The sequence below is a fragment of the Neopsephotus bourkii genome, unplaced genomic scaffold (genome assembly GCF_033783945.1).
Source record: "Neopsephotus bourkii isolate Nb327-2 ecotype Australia unplaced genomic scaffold, CSIRO-AGI_Nbou_v1 NB_1423, whole genome shotgun sequence".
NCBI lineage: Eukaryota > Metazoa > Chordata > Aves > Psittaciformes > Psittacidae > Neopsephotus > Neopsephotus bourkii.
The window spans coordinates 2,019,315-2,042,750 of record NW_026901900.1 but is presented as its reverse complement, the minus strand read 5'-3'; the positions used below and the strand labels follow the sequence as shown (position 1 = coordinate 2,042,750).

General features: G+C 38.0%; 1 protein-coding gene across 3 annotated transcripts in view; it reads left to right on the top strand.

Annotated features, from left to right (window-relative positions):
• The window catches only part of FRS2 (fibroblast growth factor receptor substrate 2), a 50,383-nt gene extending 27,449 nt beyond the window's left edge, over nucleotides 1–22,934 (top strand). For 2 of the 3 annotated variants that reach the window (XM_061368027.1, XM_061368028.1), the window contains 6 exons: nucleotides 10,814–10,919; nucleotides 12,689–12,780; nucleotides 14,687–14,873; nucleotides 18,044–18,202; nucleotides 19,139–19,302; nucleotides 21,591–22,934. In XM_061368027.1, coding sequence (XP_061224011.1) covers nucleotides 12,715–12,780; nucleotides 14,687–14,873; nucleotides 18,044–18,202; nucleotides 19,139–19,302; nucleotides 21,591–22,541 — 1,527 coding nt within the window. In that variant the 5' untranslated portion in view covers nucleotides 10,814–10,919; nucleotides 12,689–12,714 and the 3' untranslated portion in view covers nucleotides 22,542–22,934. Of the gene's footprint in view, nucleotides 1–10,813; nucleotides 10,920–12,688; nucleotides 12,781–14,686; nucleotides 14,874–17,299; nucleotides 17,332–18,043; nucleotides 18,203–19,138; nucleotides 19,303–21,590 lie in introns of those variants that run through there. The other variant, XM_061368029.1, reaches the window with a different exon arrangement.
• Nucleotides 22,935–23,436: the final 502 nt, after the last annotated feature.

Genomic DNA, 23,436 nt, shown 5'->3' with positions numbered 1-23,436 from the left:
GGGAGCTCCAGGTTGCTACAGAAATTTCTGTAGTGTTTCAGCAGTGTTCAAGAAAGCAGCATTTTATAAGCTGCAAAAAAGGAGCTTTTAAAAAAGATTGAAATACAATACAATCTTTTAAAAAAGATTGAAATACAATACAGTACAAATGGAACTTTGCTCTCCACTGTACAGGTGGATCAAACTACAGTTTTGGGGAACTTTGATTTCAAATAGGAAAATACTTTTTAGGTCATGGATCAGCTAGACTAACAGGGAGCATGTTAAATCACTAACAAAAGAGTACTCAAAACTAAAGAGAATGTTTTAGTTATTTAATTATATAGAAGTTGACTGTAAGAGATTCAGCAGTGAAAAGTGGATGTACAAACATGATTATACTTGGGTTTTACTTAAATCTGCTGGGCAGATCCTAATAATCAGAATTTTAATCAGTTGGTGTAGCCCAAAGCATAGACAGGTGTCTACACAGTCAGGTTACCATGGTTTAACAGATCAGACACGTTAACTGAATGTGCTTATGCTCTTTTGCATTGCAAATGCAAAGGGGGGTGGGGGGGGAAGCAAACCTAAATTTGCTTTTTGGCAGATGCAGTTCAGTGGTGACAAAATGTACCCTAGGGTTGTGGATCTGATGTCTCATTAGCTGCTGGTGAAGAGTCTACATAGTCTTGATTTAGAGGAGTTAACGAGACATTGTTGATCTTTAACCTTTCATACAATGAATTGGAGTCACAGGGGACGTAGAGTTAAATAATTGTTAGAATTTCTCCTTAAAGTAGGAACTAAAAATGGACAAGAAGCATTTGCCAAGGAATGTGAACAGAACTAGGAAATTCAGGAGTCTTTCAAATGTGCTGTAGAGAGTTCTTTGCAGAACAGGGAGAAATGATAAACACAAGAAACAATTTTTAAAAGAACACAGATTTAATGACATCTTGGGAGGATGGGATTGTCAGTTTTTGAAGAAGCAAAAACTATGTATAAAAGCTAGGTGTTCAGGTAAGGCTGGGTTCCTTGTATCCAAGTTCTAAGAACTTGCTGATAGCAAAGGAGGAACCAAATGACGGTGGTGTGGTCTTGGTTTTGATAACATCTTCCTGAATCTTTTTAACATTTTGGTAAGAAGGACCTTGCAGGATTTTTTCAGTGTTGTTTCTATTCATCTGTTAGAAGACTGGGTATGAGACATGTCAAAAACATAAAGCAAAACTTTTCCTGAAATGTTTGAATAAACAGTCTTTCAGAGAATAAAATACTACAGAATATAAACTCAATGCCTTTTACTTAATTACAAAATTTGGCACCTTGCTGGCTTTGAAGACTTGGCAAAAGCTGTGGGCTTCAAGGTTTAGAAGGCATTTGTGGTTAAATATTGGGGAGCTGACTCACTAGTTAAACTGACTCAAGCCAGGCATCCTTTTTGAGAATTAAACTACATTCTCTCTTCCTCTTAGGCCCCATTACTTGACTTAATTGTTGTAGCCTTCTGTTTTATTTTCCCATCTCCTTGCCTTTCTCCTTGATCCTGTATTCAAAAAGCTTTTCCATAGCACCCATGTTTAAATCTTCAATCCCGTTTTTGCTGTTTTATTGTTGTGTAAAAATGATGCTTTTTGTGTATGCTGTTCTTGAGAGGACATTTTAAATGAGGTTAGGAATTTCCAAGAATAAAATAATTTAGAAGCGCTTGCTTGTTTAACCTAATGTCATGGTTTGGAGTTTGATGTTCTGGCTGTTTCTTTTAAAAGGATGTAGTTAATCTGGCAGTCATTCACAGAAAACGATATGGTGGTGTGGGTCTGGAGAAATTGTTTTAGTAAGAAATTGAAAAATATTTGCATATGTGTAAGTTGTTTTAAAAATAATACCAAGTAAAATATAAGTCTTGTTTCTCTGGAAGTTTAGAGCAAGAGGCTCAGTTTTTGGAGAGTGATTAAAGAGTAGAAACAAGGAACGTTGTCCCACATCCTCAGAAGGATTAATGGGGATAGTGGAGCAAACAGCATGTGTGCTTCTGTTCAAGATGCATGTTCGTTGAAGACCTAGAGGTTTTGAAGTGTGCTGAGGTGAAGATTTGAAACTTCCATTTAGTGCTGTGTATATATATATGTGCACATGTATTGAACAGAACAGTTTATCAACTTACTACCTGGATGAAATGTGTGATTGCCTTCTGTATCACATTAGGATAGGCCAAAATATGGGGCTGCTTCTCTTCAGGATAAGGGATTGTGAGTCTTAGAATTAAATGCTAGTGGGAAGTGGAGAAGTCTAGGATCAGATTCACATAAATCAGTCTTATATGTCATGAAGTATTTAAGAGTTGGCACAACATCACTGCCTGCTGCAGTTTTCTCTGCTTGTCTAACTCAGCTGTTTGAGTTGGTCTTTAATCTTCAGTTCTACTGTAATTGTGGCAAATAAAAGAGCTTTTCAGTTAGAATGAGCATGTGTTTTTAAGGAATTACGGATGAACAGTGTTCCAACAAATGTTTAACTAGCTTACCTAAATTTGAGCATTTTGCTAAAATGATCACTTTTAAGGAGAACTGTAGAGAATTAAATTAATGCTAACATGCCATTTTGAAATTTTACATAATGACTCTTCAAGATCAGTTGGCAATCTTCAATTTAAACAAATCACCAAGGCTCCTCATTTGCTTTTCCTTATGTTTTTGTGGTTTTTTTTTTCCCCCCTCTGCTTTTAAAAATGGTATTGGGTATTCTTATATTGCACTAAGGCAGAGTGAGGTGTGGAGGAAGAAGTTGCTGTTCACTTTGAACCCAAACGTACTGTTACATATACAGCAAAACAGATCGAGTTGTGAGGATCTGGGTGTTAAAATGGATGAGTGAGAAAAGAAAAGAAAACCTCCTGTGAGCCTGAGAAGCAGGCAGTTGGCAGCGGCACGAGGTGCCAGCGGAGGAATGCTGCTGAGAGGGCGAGTTCCTGGTGTGATCCTGCATCAGCCTTCTCGCCGAGTGTTCAAAGCGGGCTCTGAGGGCGGTGTGCCGAAGTGGCAGGCTGGTGTGCTGGAGCTTGTGTGTGGTTGCTGTAATTTTGTTTTCATAGAAGCCAGAAGGCTTTTCAGTTTAGCTTGGATCTTGCCAGGTTTGTATTTTGTTGTTGTTTGGGGTTTTTTTTCCCCTTTGGAAAGGGCTGAAGAGAGAAAAGGAGCATACGTTTATTACTGTATTTTAATCATAAGTCTGACAGCATGCTCATTTAGTAAAAATTTTGAGGTAAAACTCCACCTGTTAGCATATGCAAAGTTATAAACTGGATTCTGCAACTTCACCTCTCCCATTCATAGTTTGTTTTCCATAATTGCAGCCAGCGGCACAAAACTCTTTCTCAGCATGTTTAGTTTCTCCTTGGATCTCCTTCACTGTTTTTAACTCTGTTATGGTTTGTTAGTACTGCTGCTTTTTCATCCTTGTAGTACTTAGGTACCTTCAATGTTAATTTTCTTAGTAATCATTGCCAAGTGGATGAAGGGTAAGGATTATGTCTGACCTTAGTTCAGCTCGTTTTATTGTTAAAGCACCATCTTCCCAACATACATTTGCTGTTCGGGGGTGAATTGGACTTGTTACATCACCACTTGTCAGAATGTGCAAGACAAGGGCCTTCCAGGACACCTGGAAGAAGAGGGGTTGATTTGAAGGATGGTGGCATGTTTGGGCAGGCAAGGAGAACATTTTGTGCCCCTTTTGCTCTATTTCTCAGGGTTTCTTCCTGTTCTGCTGAACACTCGTATCCCTTTAGAGCCCTGTGTTTCCACAGGAGAACGTTCCAGCTCTGGCACCTCTTACATGTGTTCAGTCTCCAAACATTAAAATAAATTAGTCAGCCTTTGCTGATGTACAGAAATCTCTTACTTTTTTCCCAAGTAATTACAAAGTTAAGAGGTCCTTTTTGTGACCACTGGGGGAATGAGGCTCTTGGAGCTGACCACACTCAGTAATTGCTAGTTCAGGGCAATGTCTTATTTTGTGCATGTGCATGTGAGGTCTGGTACGTGGGAGTCCCGTGTTCCAGAAACCTAAGTTTTGTTTTCCAATTGGAAGAACTTGGCTTCATGGTAGTGAAGGTACGCTAGCCAAAATAAATAGAAGGTCAAAGTATGGGCTATTTTAAGTCCTAAGTAGGATACCAGGATTCTTAAATCATATAGAATTTGCCACCATGGATTACATCATGACTCTGAAGACACAGGATTTGCCACATCAGATAGATAGGTTATCCATTTAATCTGTTGTATTAGCCAGTTATGAAGCAGGCTATATTTGGCTACCAGAAAAGCTCAAAGGGCTGACTGTGGTACCATCTCAGCTTTCTTCACCTGTTTTCTGGAAGGAATAACATGGCAATAAACCAATCATTATTTTACTCAGTAACATTTTTTTCTTATATGGTAAGTTGGTTCCTCTGTTTATTAGTCTGTTTGCTGTCTCAGGTGCCTGGAGGATTTCCACTTCCATCCTAAATTTGTTATGTGCGAAAAAATCAAATCTGCTTTGCTTTACTGACAACTCTGGTTAACGAGCAGAGGATGTGTAATGTGTTACTTAGAAATTGACTATGTGTAACCTGAAATGCTCAGATTTATACTCTCAGTTTGTACTTAATATCTAAGGTGACAGTATCCAGGTGAAATTCCGTGCTGTAGAATAACCATTAGCATCAATAGTGCTCAAAACCCCTTCAGGTGAGAAAATGACTTACCATAATGCATTTGTAGGGATTTGGCTGTGCTTTCTTAAAGTATTTCTGATTGTGAGAGTTTAAAAGAGGAGAAAGATGTACTGGAATGAGCTTCAGGAAGGGGGGGGCAGCTCTATGCTGTATGGCTCATCATAGGGCAAACAGAAAAACAAAACAAGAGTGGAGTTGCTAGTGTTTGAAGGAATTGAGTATGTAAGCTTCAGGTTCTATCGTAAGAAGATTTCAGGCTGGTAAAGGTAATGTAAACTTTGCCATTGTTTGGGGTGAATTTTTAAATAGAGGACTTAATCCACAGTTCATGCAGTGTCACTTAAAGTATGTTTTTCCTTTGACATTATTTCCTCAATATTCTTCATGAAGGATCTAGAAGAAGAGGCTGCTTCATAAATTGCATTCCATCCTTGCTGCTTGTTCTTTGCAGGGTGAAGGTTCACAACAAATGTAAATACACCAGTTGTAATAAAATATCGAGCAATACTTACCATGCTGTGTAAGGGTGGGAATGATGAAACACGAAGAGTATAAAATGTGAAATAATTTTATGTTTAGTATCATTCTGTAAGGAGTTTATAAGGAAAAATAGGTCCTTAAGGGAAAAATGAGGGACAGGAAGAGGCATCATAAGTAAGTTGTGGAGTGGTTTGTATCTGTTTGACAGAAATTTTGTTTCCATATAATTAAAGCCATAGAAAAGATTAAAAACAACTTTTGCTTTAAAAGAAATCAGTGTTGAGACATCAGTAATATTCCTGTAAGAAGCCATTCATCCAACTCTAATGAAATTAGATTTTTTGTTTTGCATAGGTCACCTCTGTCACCAAGTCTTTTGTCTGTGATTAGTCTTGCAGCATGTGCTGGCAACTGGTGGTTGCAGTAATATCGTTGGGGATACTTCATGTCTGAATGCCTGTATAAATGTAAACATCCAACCACTTGGAAGACACAAATGTTGAACTTTGAGAGAAGTTAATTTTTCTTATTTCAATGTGTTCAGTGGTCTAGCAGTTTGTTTGTGATGTCTACTGCTAGTGTCTAAGTCAGATGCAATGTAGACAACCAAAATTTGGACTTGGTTTCTCATACGCTAAATGGAAGTGGAGTGAAGGCATTGACTAAGAGTGTTTAGGCTAGTAACGTAAAATTCAGGATGAATCTGGTGTCTACCTGAATAATAAAAACCTTTCCCCTGTGTTCCTCTGGTTTCCCTTTGCATCTTTCCACCTGAAGTAAAGAATTTATTTATTTTCCCTAAGTGAGGTAGGGAAAAAAATAAAGTTCTAGAAGAGATCAAATCTAGAAGTGTGATGGGTCTAGTCCTACACAAAATATTTTAAGTGTTAGATATCTTAATAATTGGATGGAGGGAGAAAAGGGAGTTTTGCTTAATACTTAGCAATTTGTGTCTATTTTTTCTATAGGTAAAATAATTTGCCATCATCATCACTTCTGATAATTCCTGAGAAAGGAAGGAGAAAGCCCTTTCTGGGCTTGGGACAATCCTTTGTGAATTGCTAATTCTACTTCTCCCTCTAAGTTACAAATGCAAGAGAACTCACGTCTCCTAGTGGGGACTTCATGAGTTTTCAGAACAAAAAAAGAAGAGAATTGTTGTCTCCCACTTACTTCTGGATTTTGTAGTTTGAGGCTGCATCTTACCTGAGAGAAGTTTCAGGAGGGGCACCCTCAAGCTCTCACATTTCAGACAGGCTCACACAACAGGCATAAAGGAACAAGAACCCCCGCTCATGCTTGCCTGCACTATGGCTTATGTGGAGATATGCAGCTGTGTCACAGGAAAGCATGGCTCCAGTGTGGCATATAGCGTAGGTCAATGACAAGGCAATTGTAAACCTCCAGGAAGGCATCTCGGGAGCCTCCTGATTTTTATTGAGGTCTGCTCCCAACTGCTGTTACAGCCATCAATCAGAAGGTGAAAGTTTGGCTCTCAGCCAAACGTGCGTCACTTTAAACAGGCTATGATATCTTCAAGGTCACGGTTTCTGTGAAGGGTATAATTTTTGTTAGGTATTCAAGTAAACTGCATTTCCGTTATGTGGGCTATTGCCAGTTCTTGCGATGAGAGGCATTGATGGCTCCACAAAGGAGAGTTGTGTGCAAGTTAAAAATTCTCCCTTTTTGTGGTAAAGTGTCCTTTGCATGATACATGTGAATTGAAACATGGCACAATTTGAGTTTGAAATGGCATGCATGGTCCATTCTTCCAAAGTTTTAAGAAATTAGGAAGAAAAGATGCTAGCCATTTTTCAGCTGCCTTACTCCCTCAAATACTGGTTTAGCAGAATAGTTATTTTTAAAAATAATAATAGTTGTCTTTTCATACATGTATTTCATGTTCCCAAATGACTTATTTCCACAGAAACTGATGTTAAATGTAGAGGGTTTGGTAATACTTCCTTTTACTCTACCTTTTCTGTAAATATTTTAAATGAGTAGGAAATAAAAGCACAGAGAATTTTGGTGTTCTAGTAGTTGGGATTATGTTCTTTTACATACATGTGTGTAGATATATATATATATATATATATATATATTTTCTACATAGCTTAGGCCAAATGAGAAACAGTCTTTGAAAATGGTCGATGATGACACTTTAAATTTAAAAAGTGTATGTAGTCTTTTAAATTGAACAAGTTGGAATATTACAGGCAAAAATGACATTCTAAGTGTGCATTTCTATTGCTTAGCTGTGGTCAAAATAGTATTTTGATGCTTGATAATATGAGAATGAATACATTCAAGTGCTTGTCGGCCTGAGTGCTAACAACCTTCACAGGCATCTTTTTCCAGTTACTCCATTGTACTCATTGGCCTTTCTAGATACTAAAATTTCTGAAGCCCCAATTTAAAAAAGCCCCATTTTTTTTAAACTACACTTTTGTGGTACAAAACACTTTAAAATTATGTTAATGTGCTATGGTTATGTTTTCTGCCCTCTCCCTATAGGTGTAAGAGCAAGACATACAGAGGATCTAGCACTGTGGCAGTTAGTGATTTGAAAGATCACATTTTCATTTGGAAGAATTAATGCAAAAGATGGATTTACAGACAAGGCACCTTTGCTTCTCCGTGCTTCTTCTGGGCCATGCTATGGTTTGGGGGTTTTCCTTCCTTGAGTTTTAGAAGCTGTGTGCTGGGAATTAAAATATCCCCCAAAGTTAATCTTTGATTCTGCAACCAGAGCATGCAGAGCTAATTTAATGCCAGGTTTTACATTGGCATTGCAACAGTGAGCAGAGTTGAATGGGTCAGCCAGTTATCGTGAGCAAAAGGAGGAATATGACTGCAGCTTGCCCAAGTGGCTTTTCTTACATGAAGGAAACACGCATGTTCTGACCGTTCCCAAGCTGGGGACATTGCACAGTTGCAAGTTTCAGAATTTCTACAAGCTTTGGCATACGACTTTAAAAAAATATCTACTGTATTTACATTGATGCTTTGTCTTCCTTGACTTTTCAGATTAGCGTAACTTGTTGCCACTGCTTAGTTCTTTGAGGGAAAAGGACATGGTTCACTTTACAGAGCCAAGTAATAAATCTTTCTGAAGTTATGGCAGTTCCTAACTTGAACTCTGTTAACAGGGTCTAGATAAGCGCTGGTCCTGGTTTGTCTTGCCTGGGATTTTACCCTGTAGAGCAGTAATGAATGTGCTGGGGAGAATCAGAAAATACTAACCCCTTCCCCCTCCTCACATGACTGCACCCAACCACCACTGATATTTTGTGAATGGGAAAATACAGCTCCTAAATTTGACATTGTAGACATAACTGAAAAGATTAATTTTTAGGGTTGTGACTGTGAAAATGTCTACTTCTCCTTGTATGTTTAAGTTTGGGTAAATATTTTGCAATCTGGGAAGATTTAAGAAAATCCCAAACAGAGCAAATGACCAACTTGTAATTGGAAACAACTGGTTGGAGAATTTTGCTATTCCTTTACATTTAAAAGAAGTTAGGTGCTGTAAATTTGTGTGCTTTCTTTTGTCCATCAAAATCTCTGTTTAGATCACTTAAGAATCATTCTTAGGTAACTGAAAATAGGCTACTCTGCTTTGGGTAGCCAAACCATGTGAAGGCTTTATAACTCTTCTAGAAAAATATCAGGGTAAATACCTGGGCAAACACACCTGCAGGAGTGTAGCTTGCCTGTGAAAAGTTTTAATTTTATTATTTTTCTAATGACTACCTGTAATATTCCACTGGAGGGGTGTGTGTGTGTGTGTGGGGGGGGTGTGTGTGTGTGTGTTCAAAGCTTTCTGCTCCATCTTTCCTTTCTCCCATCCTAAAGATTTTTAGCAGGGAATTTGGTAAACTAAGTAAATCCCAGTCATTAATGCAGGAGCTAACTTTTCTGAAAACTGGGCAGAGATGGCTAATGCTGTGATTCTGTCCCCAGCTGGCTCTGGCACTTGCTAGGCTCTCTGCTGAGCTGGTCTGGTATGTTGAGCCAACAAAAATGTAACCTGACCAAAAAACATAGTTAAATAATACCAGCTAGATGGGTCACGCCGTCATAGAATCAGAGCCCTGTGCATGTTGCAGAGGGATAGATCTTCAATACAACTCTGTACGATTTTGTCCAAGATCAAGAAAGCTTATGGCTAAAGGGCATATAAATTATAGGAAGGGTATGTGACTTGCTGCAAGTTCCTGGTACTAAATACCACTTATGCACAGCAGAGAATCTGTATGTGGAGTATGTGTATGCAAAATAACATATCTATCAAGCAGTTCAGTAAGTTTAGCCCTCTACCTTTGTGAAATCTAGGGTTTAGTTTCAAGTTAAATACAAGTTGGTAATTATTTTTTTTTTTTTAATGTCTTATTGCAGTGCAGTCAAACTTACGTTGAGTCCATGTCATCCTTTAGTGTTAACTAGGATAGCTTTATTGGATCAAAGTTGAAATATAAGTGTCTCTGGTATCCTGTTTCTGACAGTAAATAGTGAATTCTGACAGCCAGTATTAAATATAAGGGAACAATAAGAAGGAACATGTCTGTGTTCTAAGACCCTTCTAAATATCTGCAGCTTATAGACTTTTTGAGCCAGGTGTGACATCCTTGAGTTTAAAAGCTCTTCATGGAGCTTGCGTTTCCCCAATTACTTTCTAAGTCTAAATTTCTGGGACTCATTCCCACAATATGTTGTGGATCACAAAGTTTAATTACATGCCATGTGCAAAACTACTGTGTGTTTTTTTGACCCTGCCTCTTAATAGTGTCCGCTACTGCTCCCTAATGCTTGCACTTGGAAAGTACTTGTGTTTTATTTATCTCCTCCATGTCACCTATGATTCTGTACTCATCTTTTCTAACCTCTGTGGCTCCTTTTTCCAGATTGAGCAGTCCAAGCACTATGTTTCTGGTTTTACTCTGCTTTTTTTGACAGGGGAAGGCATGACTGCACACATTACTACATCTGTGGGTGCACTGGGGATTCATACAGTAGAATTGTATTTTTGGTTTGGCTCTTTGAGTTCTTTTCAAACGGTTTTTTATTTGCTTTATGATAGCTACTGATCTAGTGTTTCGTTGAACTGCGTGACTACATGACTGTTTTTCCTACCAAATAGAGCTCCTATGCTAGCTATGTTATTTTGCATTTGCCAGTGCTTCCGTGTTAGCCATACAAGCCAGCATTTGTGTGTGTTCAGTAGGATAACCAAGAGGGAGTTAGGCAGAGGAAGCTGTATGTGTTCTTCTGTTTGTGTCCTGTGGTTTGGTTCAGTATGTGCTAAGCATAATGGGAGCTTCGCATCTGTCACTTCCATGCACTGAATTGGGTAAGCAGTGAGTTGGGAATAAGTGGAGTCCCCAGTGTTATAGGTGACAATGCAGAAAGGGACACCAGATGATTTTCTTCCAAGACTCAGCTAGGCACTGAAATGCTGGGGAAGCTCTGAGAGATCAGTCTGTTGTCTAAAATTCCACTTAAGATACATCCTGGCCAGCAATACCTCACTTGACATAATACTGCCGAAATAATTTTAAAGTATGTATTTTTGTTATTTACTAACTTATCTCTTAAAACCCAGAAAAATTACATTTCTATGTACTATTCTAGTTCTAGGTCAAATGATTGGTTCTGTGACAAGGCAGCATGACACTTTGAGTATGACAGAAGCCCTGATGCTGCAGAAGAGGCTGGGAATATTAATGGCCAAATCTAGGTGAGTGATTTTTAATTCTGCTGGTTCCCTAGCTGTTTCATTTATTCCTCATGGTTTACATCTCTTCTTTGAACCAGCATTGCAGTTCTTGGTTTTCTGAAGTATTAATACCAGAATATATTGGAGACAAAGTAACAAGCCTATATAATTATCAAGACCCTTTTTTGTCTTCTTTTTGTTTTTCTTGAGATACAGTGGCCATACTTCATACATTTTCATATAGTTTATTGCAAGTTTTCTACTTGCAAGTCTGGTGACTTATCCCAAACTATTTTGCAGTTAAGGATTTTTTAAATTGTTTTAAGTTGCAAGCACCTGCCTACAAAAGATTTTATCAGCTGTTTTATGCTGAATGCTGAGAAAGTCATGATACTAAAACAGCATGCTGCTATCTAGTTCTGTTTCCACTTTGTCAAAATGTCTGGGGAGGTCTAACACTGAGCTTTATTAAGTGCCTGTGCCTGAAGGCTGCTAGAAGCATCTACAGCTATGACTGCTGTATGGACCACAGCTTGAAAACTTTTGCTGCAAATTTATATATTCATTGTGAATCTGCATTGCAGCTATTGTCACTTGTTGCTCTTTTTAGCAGTGAATTCTCGGCATGAGTAGGGTACCATCAGTAGGCTAGCAAGACATGAACATTACTGTAGTGAGGCATTGTGGAGTGCAGGGTAGGAAATTAGTAATAGGTTTTATAACCTGTATCTCCCTTTCTAAACAAATCAGGCAGAATTCAGAAGTAAAAATTTTGCTGAACTAACTATGGCATGTATGTATTTCTTAAATATGAGACTTGCCCCATTCTGCAAGGTGGTAGAGGGAGGAGAAGGTTGTTGTGAGACTTGGTTCTATGAACATTTTATCACACTGTTTTATGAAAGTTCTACCACACATAGAAAAATATTTAAATGAAAATACTGAAAATGCCAAATATTTTTATTTCCTTATTTTAGGTTAGTTGAATATTTTAGATTTTTATAGCAAATGAAGTAGACTCTGTAACACAATCCAAATAGAACTGAAATAAAAAAAACTTCGAGTTTTGAAATATTTGTGTTGAATGTGAGGTTTTTTTCCTTCCCTTGACTTTGATTGCATAGTTTTATGTACATTGCTATATGGGAAGTATTTAAATGTGAAGCACAGAGTCTTGCTGCACTGCTGCCAGCACAGGGCTGCCTCCGAGCTTGGAATGCTTCCACTCTCTCTTGCAAGCCAGCCCTGGAGCTGCTGAAGCCAGGGCAGCCTTTCAGGATTGCCATGCGGGCTCTTTGTGTTGCCTCTGCCTGGTAACCTCCTACAGCCCAGGACTTGTATGGGCGTCACTAGGGCTGTGCTCAGCAGTCTTGGCCAGGGAGTGCTCATTTAGAACTGGAATCCAGAGTGTTGCCCTGTGTAAAGGCCCTGGTTCAGGAGATGAGAATCGCACCCAGTAAGTTGTTGGGTTTTGTTTTCCCCAAGCTGCTGCCATGGGAATTAGGGTGACAAATCAAATGGGTCTGTTTTGTAGTAACCTAGAGTTGAATTATTGGTAGGACTTTAACAGCTCGGTGTTGCCACTCCTAAATGCCAAATCTAATTTAACGATTTAAAAATATGTCTAATATTTATGTTGATTTTTTTTAATTGCTTAAGACTGTAAAACTCATCATGAACAATTGTAATTTCAAAGAGCAATTTGTTTTGGGTTTTTATTTATGATACTCTATTTTTTCTTCAACTAAATGATACTTTTCGTGTTTGGTTGGGTCTTTTTTTGCCTTTAGGGTTCACATGGTCTTCTAAAGAAGTCATGGGTAGCTGTTGTAGCTGTCCAGGTAAAGAAACTGTCCCAGATAACCATCGAAACAAGTTTAAGGTAAGCAAATGATGTGATGCATTCTTAATTATTTTGTTGCATTCTTGCAGAGCAGATAATAATCTTTTTTCTTAAAAAAAAATAAATAAAAAAAGGGTGAGAATTACTGAACAGTTAAAACATAGCAGAGTTGAAGGTGTCCATGGCTACAGGTTTCTACTGTCCCTTTGAGAAATCCTCTCTTACCAGCAGTGACAGGAATTCTCTAGATGGGTAGGCTTTTTTGTGACAGTTTTGATCTTCAGGAAAGAGCAGCAGTCCTGTGCTTTTGCTGGTAGGGCCCTAGTAAATGTTTTTGCCTGTGTGAGGTTATGGAAGTTAGGAAGGGAGTTGTGAGCATAAGGGAAGATCTGTTGGAGATGTGTGATTGTGAATCTGTATGTGGAGTCAGCAATGGAAAGTTTTTGAAGCCCACTACTAATGGCAGTATTTTTGTCAGGATAATAAAAAGTTTTAATTTTGTCCTTTAAGAAATCTTATTTATAAATGTGCTTCTGTCCCTCATATCCCCGGAATTTATAAGTTTGTGTAACACTTGTTCATGTGTTTAACATGCTTAACATGAAGCTGCTGAAGTCAGTGACTTTAAGTAAACATACCTTTGCATAGTCACACAAGTCAGATTAGCTTCTGTGCTCCAAACTGTCTCTGGGAGTTGGCAAAGGAATGTAATGCTTCCATAATGAAAAACTATTCATGAGTTGCCTTAGGGCAACACCAAAATGAGCTTTACAGCCATGGGAATTTCTGGAAATGTTTCATATTATCAGTAGAAAAAGCTGAAGGATAAAATATTTTTCTGTTTTCTTGCATTTTATGCATTTGACATCAATTACTTTGTGTAACTAGTTCCTATTTTTCTTCTCGTAGAATTTCTCTATTGTTTGTGTGGGTCACTGATTTAGCAGCAGGGGGGAGGAGATGCAAGCATGTAATTTGTAAAATGAAGAAAGTTGGCATAAGCCTCAGTGGCAGATTTAACTATTCCTAATTCTTTTCAGTTGACTAGATTTCAACTCGAAAGTCTCTCTTTAAGGAATAACATTCATCAGTATCATAGGGAAGATTTTTTTTGGTAGCCTTTTTATTGAGCAAGACGCAATCCCATTAGAAGCAGTATTGTGAGATAAAATAAATGCAGAGGAATCTTCTAATTGAAGATGTCCATACAGGGGTGTTGGACTAGATGACCTTTGAAGCTCCCTTCCAACCCAAACCATTTCTATGAGTCTGCGAAAATAGACATTGTCCAGATTGCCTAGAGGATGCAGATGACCTCAGACTGGTTTAAAAGCAGAAAGAAGGGTTTTAATCTTTATACACATTTTCACACAAGGTAATCGTAGGATATTTGAATTATTTTGGGTTTTTTTTTTTTGAAAATGGCATAAGAAAGTCTAAACCAGTCTGGTGATTCAGCACAGTGCAAGGCTATACACGTGTGTGAAGAAAGCTTTATCTTGGAGCCGCTTATCCTTTTTCATTCCTTTACCCAGCTGTAAGTGGGGTTATATGACAAATCAAATGTTTGCTCATAAATGGGTCTCTAAAAAGATTCCATTATCTGAGGTATGCCTTATCTGGATGAAAACACTAGAACATGTACGTAAAGCCAGTTTAAAAAAATTAAACTTACAAATCTCTTGCATTTTAAATTTCTCCTTGGATTTTACAGTAATATCATGTAGTCTTACTCATACTGCTTTTAAATATGTATTACTTTTAATTCTGGGTGAGGGAAGCAAAGGAACTGGTTTGATGAGGTGTTTTGTGTTTTTAACTTTTACCTCAAGGATCATAACCAGTATGACAGAGCAGGTGGAGCATTATCAGTGAAACATCAGTAGTAGCAGTATTGGTGTTCAGACAGTACTGACCTAATGCTCTTTAACTTCTTTTTTTATAGGTTATTAATGTGGATGATGATGGTAATGAACTGGGTTCTGGCATAATGGAACTTACAGATACAGAACTAATTTTGTACACCCGTAAAAGGGACTCTGTAAAATGGCACTACCTCTGTCTCCGTCGCTATGGCTATGACTCAAATCTTTTCTCTTTTGAAAGTGGCCGAAGGTGTCAAACTGGACAAGGTACGTGAACTTTTTTGTATTCAGAGCTTTTTGGAAATTATTTAATGTTGGATGACACTTCCCTTCCTTCTCCCCCCATCCCCCAAACAAAAAGTGTATTTGCCTGTCCTTTGGCAAGGGTTATAAAGGCTATAGTTTTAAATGGGAAGGTGGTTTCTGGGGTAAGAAAGTGTGTTACCTTATGAGGAATGGTCTTACGGTAAAATGAGGATTTCAGTTGTACACAGTTTTTGGTGTTGTAGGTCTGGAGCACTTCATGCTGGTGCATGTGGATAGCTGTCATCAACTTAGGAGGTGTTTTTGACAAGGAAATCCTTCTACCTCAGAGGCTGACTTGACCTTCAGAGAAGGGCAGTGAAACCTGGAACTGTGGAGGAATCTCCTTGGAATTCAAAGAATTCTCAATTTTTAGATTTTTAAAATCTTGGAGCACTGATACGAATTGGATATTCCTACTCTATTATTGTCTTCAGTAACACACTTGTGTTTCATCCTCTTCCTAAAACAAATGCCATTTCCATTTATGTCAGTGATGCCATTTTCAAATTCGTATTATTTGCATGAAGTGTAATCTCCAGTTATGCTCAGTTAGTTATGTTCTATGTGGCTTTAATTGGAAAAGATGGTTACCTTTGCAGTTCCCAGATCATGCCTGCCTTTGCCAAGGCTGGCTCCCAGTGAGAAGATTTAGGCTTTTCTCTCTCTTCACTGCAGCAGTCCTCAAGGGTATAGTGGTTTTGGCCTCATTTTGCATCTTTCCACTGGAATGTAGCTGTGTGTAGTTGGAATTCTTAGGTATTCGTACCTTGTGAAATTAAGTTGCGTTTTCATTTTCTCACAGATTTTTAGCATTTAGTAGTGCTTTTATAAATAATGATATTTAGCAATTGCACTTTTTAAAAATTTGAACGTAAAAAAATCAGTAAGATGAAAGAACTTGATCATAAACAGAGTTTACCATTCAATCTTCCTTGTCCAAGCAGAGGTAAGAGCAGACAGTTGGGGTATTTTAATAAGAGCTTAGAAGGCGTTTTCAGCATATTTCCTAATGAGAAATGGAGGTGTTTTCAAATGTTACAGTACACTCCATACTGACCTAAATTCTCAGACTCCTTGAAGAAAGTGATAAACTTCGTCTAGAAGGAAATCACTTTAATTGGTTTTTCAGATTTAATTTACGGCTGCTTCTAAATATGTAAAATAGATAGAATCAAACTGAAAATGCTATTTGAAAGGTTCTTTCCCATGGCCTGTTAGCAAATGTGCAAAATTTTCCACTAAGTCTAAATGACTTATCTGCTAGCCTCCTATATTGACTTTTTAAATAGAGAAGATTAAGCAGCCTGTGTAAGCAGCAGCCCTTTCCTCCCTCTTTTGTTTCTTGCCTTCCTTATGTAATACTAAAATTCTGTGAATATTGAGAAAAAAGAAATCTGCCAGAAAATGTTCTCTCTGCTGCCTTTTTTGCAGTGGAGCATTGTTCCTGAGACCTACACTGGGCTTTGTGGGCACAGTTGCAAAACTTCACTTGGTGAGATGACCAAGAATTTCATTTGAGTATACCCTGAATATTGCCCAGCAACTTTTACTGATTGTATTACTTGATATTCTCGTTTGTGTTTTCCATTTAATCTCAAATTATATTAATTGATGAGTTTTGGGAGTGCAGCTAAATAGATAATTAAGGGTAGAAAACTTGGGGGAGATTGTGTGTCACCATGTTTTGTAAATGACAGATCACATTGTATTAATGTGGACATATTTAATAAAAATCAAGGTTTCATCAAGTTGGTTTTGCTTGCAGTTTCAGTGCCAATTTGGTTCACCTCGTACTTTAAGGAATCAGCAATTTTGAAGCACTTTTTAAAACAAATAGGTAAAGAAAGCTGAATTTCTCAGAAACGTACTGGGAGCTTTTAAAAGTTTGTGAACCTAGATTTATTATTATTTTTTTAATTTTATTCTACTTTTTCTCCCTTAAGATTTAAGTATCTTGTGTGAGTTTTCATAAATATGCAAAAAATTAAACATGGTTTATACTTGAACTGGATCATGGGTTGGAGAAATGGAGAAGCAGCTCTGCAGCTGCTGTGTTGCAAGCATGAAGCTAATTCACTGCAGCAGCTGAAAATTAATTGTGGAGTGTCATTCCTCTTAGTCCATTTGATATATTCCCAGCTGAGTTTTTGTGATGCCATGTGGAGCCTTTCTGGTAGTTCTGATCTGTCACAGTTCTCTGTCCTTACATAAATATATTTTGATAGTAATTGCCAGTGTATTACCATAATTGTACTTACAGAACTAGCTATTTATGTAGGTGGTTTTAGTAAAGAGTGTTTTAAGATTGTAATACTCACTTTAAAAAATGAGCAACCCACCCACGTTTAACAAGCATGTCAACTTTAACTTCATGCTTTCAATGGAAGAATAATCCAAAGCTGCGACTTTGCTGGTGATGGTAAGTTGGGGCGCTCCCTGCTGTTTAAAGGCAAAGTGGCACAATACACACGCAAAAGACATGGTATTGCTGCTAACTTTGTTTTCTGTGTCTATCCTTTAGCCTAAAGCAATTGGTTTGTTACTGTCCGTTTCACACAGTTTGTCTTACTAGCTTTTCATTTTAATCTTTCCAAAGAAACCAAACTTTTATCCAGTGTTTAAATTCTTCTTTCCTGTTGTACAGGGATATTATTTTTATGGTAGCTTAATAGAAACCTAATTTAAAAAATATGACCGTGTAACACCACAGTAGTTTCATTTACTAGTTTTGTTTTGGGTTTTTTAATTAATTTATCAAACAGGTATCCTTTTTCTCAGCTTAAAAAAAAAAATGAAAGAAAAAAACCTTGCCCTGCTCTGTGTTTTTTGTTTTGTTTTGTTTAAACCCCTCATTTAGCACTCAAAACATAGTTTGCTCTTAACTGAAGCAGTTTTCTGTTCTAATTGAACTTTTGGTGCATGGGAATCTTGCTCCTCTTCTATTAGATAAACACTTTTAAGGTTTTTACAGTAATTTGTGTATTTTGGTGCAATAAAAGTTTCTTAACATTTCATTTCTTTGGCAGGTATTCATTCCATGGATTCCAATTCTGTTTTTTTGAAAGTTACGTACATTGTAAGATATGTTTCTTAAGTTAAAGGATTTTGATTTTTTCCTTGTGTATTTATAGGAATCTTTGCCTTTAAATGTGCCCGTGCAGAAGAGCTATTTAATATGTTGCAAGAGATAATGCAGAATAATAGCATAAATGTGGTAGAAGAACCAGTAGTAGAAAGGAATAATCATCAAACTGAGTTGGAAGCTCCAAGAACCCCTCGAACACCTACCAGTAAGTATGGTTATACTATCAGATGACATACCTGAATGTAATGTGGTGCTTAGCTGAAAATAGCATTTAATTTGCATTAGATCTTTAAGTAATTAAAAAAAACCCACTAATTTAAAGCTAAGAGGCTAAGTACCAGTAATGCATTCTCTTGAGGTACTTGCTGAGCATATTTTTAGGGAATCTTAAGTCTTGGTAAGAAAACTGCCATGCTCAAGTTCTTCAGCTTTAAGAAACAAGTTTTGGGAACTTAGTTGTTTCATAAGTACACTGCTTCACTGAAGCAGTGTTGCATTACAAAGCAATTCAATAGATGTATGGGTAAGAACACTGAAGCAGTGTTGCTTTATAATATGTCACCATATTTTACTTGTAGCATTTCTGAGAAATGTTAATGTTGGGTAATGTTCCAACCTTTTTATTAGGGGGGAAAAAGTAATGGTAATATCACATCTACAGTGGGTTCGTAATATTTATTTTGCTGTGAGTAGATGGATGGGTGAATTCCTTTCAAAAATACCAGAGGATTTTAAGTAATGTCAGACAGATGACTTGATATTTAAAACTAGGAATTGCAGGTTATTGATGATTTCGGAAAAATAGAAGCTTATTATTATGTGTACTGTTTGTTAAGGAGACATGTTAATGGTAAAATGAGAAGTTGGATAGGGAGTTTACTGTTGGAACTACAATGTGTAATACACCTGGATTTCAGTTGTTGCTTCAGAGATGTTTCTCAGTAAGTACTGGGGTGCTGTATGCTCCAATTTGCTTTTCCTTTCCTCTCCCCCAGCAAAATTGTCTTGTGAATATTTAACATTGGTTTACATATTTTAATTTCTCCTTTGAAAATCAAAAATGAAGATACAAAGCATCTTACTCATATACAGTAAAATGTTCTATTTTAATATGGCTTTACTTGTTTTCTAATTGAATCAGCTCCTGGGTTCAATGCACAAAGTTTACCTAATGGCTATCCCAGATACCCATCTTTTGGAGATGCTTCATCACATCCTTCCAGCAGACATCCTTCTGTCGGAAGTGCACGCCTCCCCTCTGTCGGTGAAGAATCAACACATCCATTACTTGTAGCAGAGGATCAAGTGGGTATTTTTTCCTTTTATGTAAGTTAGGTTCTGCATTAGTTCAGATTTTTCTAATGCTTGCTCTGTAGGCTTTCATTTGGTTTTTTTTCAGTATAGGGTGTAATGTATTCCTACCATATATTAACTGCCTCAAAAAAAGTGTTTGCTTTGCCTTTTTAAAATGACGCTTTATAGGATAGCTTGTGGAGGAAAGTAACTACTTTAAGTTGCTCATCTTACATATTAATAAAGATACAGAAAGTCTGTATTGGCATATACTCAAAAATTTCAGTAAATATTTTTTACAACACCTGAGTTGTACTTTCTAATGAGAGATCTTGGTCAAAAAGCTGCTTTTTTGTGGAATAATTTAGGTTAGAAGGGACCTCTAGAGTCCTCTAGTTCAAATGTTAAAGTTAGAGGCAGCTGCACAGAGCCTTGTCCTGTCGTGCTTTGAATACTCCAAGGGGATTCTACAACACTCAGCCAGTGTTTCACCAGCTTTGTTGTGAAAGCATTTCTCACTAATACATCAATGGATTTTTTCTCGTTACAGCTGGTAACTCATTGCCCATTAGCCTTTTGCTGAACAGCTTCAAAAAGGGTCTGGCTCCATCTTTCTCTTTACCTCTTAGGAAGTTGAAAACAGCTGTTAGGCAGTTTTCTGGCCTTCTCTTAAGACTGAACAAGGATGGCACTCTCAAATTCTCCTTGTATGTCATGTGCCTTTCTAAACGTGGCTTTCTACGGGACTTCTTCCAGTGTGGTAATGTCTGTCTCGTACTGGGGAGCCCAGATTCAGTCTCACAAGTGCTGGACTGACAGTAAAAATCACTTTCCTTAACCTACTGGGCTGTTCTTTTGCTAACACAAAGCAATGTGCATTTGGTTTTCATTGCTGCAAGGGCACACTGCTGACTCGTGTTCAACTTACCATTCACCTGGACTGCCAGTGCTTTCCTGCAAGGCTGTTTTCAAGTTGGTGCCAAGCTTGTGGTATAGTTGTTGTTCCCTGCCAGGCACTGGACTTCCCATTTGCTGTTGCTGAACTTCATGAGGTTTCTATGAGGTCAGTTCTGCTGAGATCCCTCTCAGTGGAAATTCTACCAATCTGGGATAGACTCAAAACTTCCAGAAGGGTGTGTTCTGTCTCCTCATTCAGACTGTTGCTGAAAATGTTAGTCAAGGTCAAGAAAATCTGTGGTGTGGTTTAGGAATAAATGTATGACAAAAACCGGTGCTGGAAATCGGAGAAGGTAACTGGAGCCAAGTGCAATGAAGCATCTTGTGGGAAAGGATTTGTTAAGAGCCCCCACAGAAGAGTCCAAGTGTTGCTGTTGGAACTATTGAAGAGAAATGAGTTTAAGAGAAAGCAATGAGTAGGAGTCAAGCGAGCTGTAAATAACACTTCAGCTTGTAGAGCTTGACAGAGAAGTAGGGAAGGCTAGATGACTGTCAAATACTGCTTTTGCTCTTTGGGTATCCAGACACAGAATTAAAATTTAGAGAAGGAATCCATTACTCCAGTCATTCCCATTCAGCCTTGTGTTGATCCACTGTGGGAACTTGGAGGGATAACCTACGGGTATATTCCTGCCTTTCTTAGTGGCATTCAGTGCCAACTCCTGCTCGTTCCTAATTCTGAGTGCCACGGTTCATATGGAATTGTATATTTTTCTCCATTAGTTTCTGTCTTTAGGAGACTGTTGGCTCTTGAAGAAAGAATGGACTGTTCTTCCAGTAGAGCCAACCTCTTTTCTCACTGCTTGAGTAGTACGCATGGCTTGATCCTAGGGGTGGTGGGGTGGGTGGGTGTGTTAGTTACATTTCCTTTGCAGTGTTGAAATTACAAAGATAAATTTATCCAAAGCAACTGTTGAACTGTTGGTCACTGTCATAATGAGGGACAGCAGAGTTCTCACTGATTTGTTTGTTTGAACTAATGAGCTAAGTTGGAGCAGCTCAAGCTTGCCCTGACCGGAGCAGAGCTGGAATAGAACATTAAAAGCTTTAACTAGAGCACAATTGAGGTAAAATATGAAATCAAAATAATCATTAGTGTAGGTGTAAGTTCTTTCCTTTTGTTAGAGTAACATCAACAAAACCAACAAAGAAAAAAAACCCCTAAGACAGCACAGTTCGGCAACATGTGAAAGATAGGACATCTGCTGTTAAACAGCTGCTATCATGAAATTTGCTTTTCAGGTATTTTGATTAGAAAACCAGGGAGTTAAAGAGATAAATTTGGAGGGGGAGAAAAGGCACGAATAGCATTTGAAGTTACTTGTTTTTTCTTCCCCTTGTAGGTGCACACTTATGTCAACACTACTGGGGTACAAGAGGAAAGAAAAAGTCGATCAAGTGTGCATGCGCCATTGGAGTCAAAGCTTTCAAACACTGAAACAGCGAAAGCAAAAGAGGATCAGATGTGTACTGATGACAGAGATGCTCAGGTTCTCCTGGAGCCTGAAGGAGTCAAGTTTGTTTTAGGACCAACACCTGTTCAAAGGCAATTAATGGAAAGAGAGAAACTGGAGCAACTTGGGAGAGACCAAGTTAGTGGCAGCAGCACAAACAATACTGAATGGGACACTGGGTACGACAGTGATGAACGCAGAGAAACGCCATCTGGTAATAAATTGGTGTATGAAAACATAAATAGGTTATCAATCCCTAGTGCCTCAGGGGTCAGGAGAGGTCGTTTGACATCAACCAGTACCTCAGACACGCAGAACATTAACAATTCTGCTCAGAGGAGAACTGCGCTGTTGAACTATGAGAACTTGCCATCCTTGCCTCCTGTTTGGGAAGCTCGCAAGCTGAGTAGAGATGAAGATGACAGTTTAGGACCAAAGACCCCATCTCTAAATGGCTACCACAATAACCTAGATCCAATGCATAATTATGTCAATACAGAGAATGTAACAGTACCAGCAAGTGCTCATAAAGTAGAATTTACACGACGTCGGGACTGTACCCCAACAGTCTTTAACTTTGACATTAGGCGTCCAAGTTTAGAACACAGGCAGCTCAACTACATACAGGTTGACTTGGAAGGTGGTAGTGACTCCGACAACCCTCAGACTCCAAAAACCCCCACCACTCCACTTCCGCAGACTCCAACCAGGCGCACAGAGCTGTATGCTGTGATAGACATTGAAAGAACTGCTGCTATGTCAAGCTTGCAAAAAGCACTGCCCCGAGATGATGGTACTTCTAGGAAAACTAGACATAACAGTACTGACCTGCCTATGTGAGCCTGGGAAGCGTTAAATCATTTGCACCTTTTGTGAAGTTTATAGAATTGAAGATGCAAGTATTTTTCATTTCTTAACACTAACGCCTTTTATAGACTAATAGAACTTTTTCTGCCTACATCATGTACTTGTTTAACTAAAGGGAATTAATGTAGAGCAAGTATTCATTTAGGTAACACTATTTCATTCTACAGTAGTAGTAATTACTGCATAGCAGCATCACCACCTTTCACAGTGCCTCTTTAAATTGATTAGACTCCGAGTGACATGCCAGTTTTGAATTTATAAATATTCTGGTCTGGTGCCTATACTCGTTAATGACATTTATAACACTTTTAAAAGCCTCTTTGATATGTGCATTACTAGCAGGTAAACCTAATCTTTCAAAATACATATCTTGCGTTCATTCCTCGTTGAAGTGGCTCCTCCAGAATGAAATGTATGTTAATGCATTAACTCACTCGGTTTGACATACACAAGGTATATTGGTTCATCTCAAGGGGTATAAACACCACACCTTTTTTGTCTTGTTTTTTTGTTTTTGGTTTGGGTTTTTTTTTTTGTTTTTTTGTTTGGTTTTGGTTTGGTTTGTTTTGTATTAGACCACATAGACAAGAAGGCCTCTAATTCTGAAGTTTTCTTAACTTGTGTGATATTTGAAAGGTTACATCAAAGTTCGTTGATCAGACCTACGAACACATCTAAACCCAGCCTTAAGCTCCTTCTGCTAGAAGAGAATTCAGAGTGGTGTATCAAGTTCCCTGTGAAATCTGACAACTTTAATCTCATTAGAGTTTGTTTGGGGTTCTTTGTGAAGGAATTCACAGATTTACTGTATGAATTAAGGCTTTCTTGTCATTTCTGAGTTCAGTGTGCCTTCCTTCCTTTGCATTTG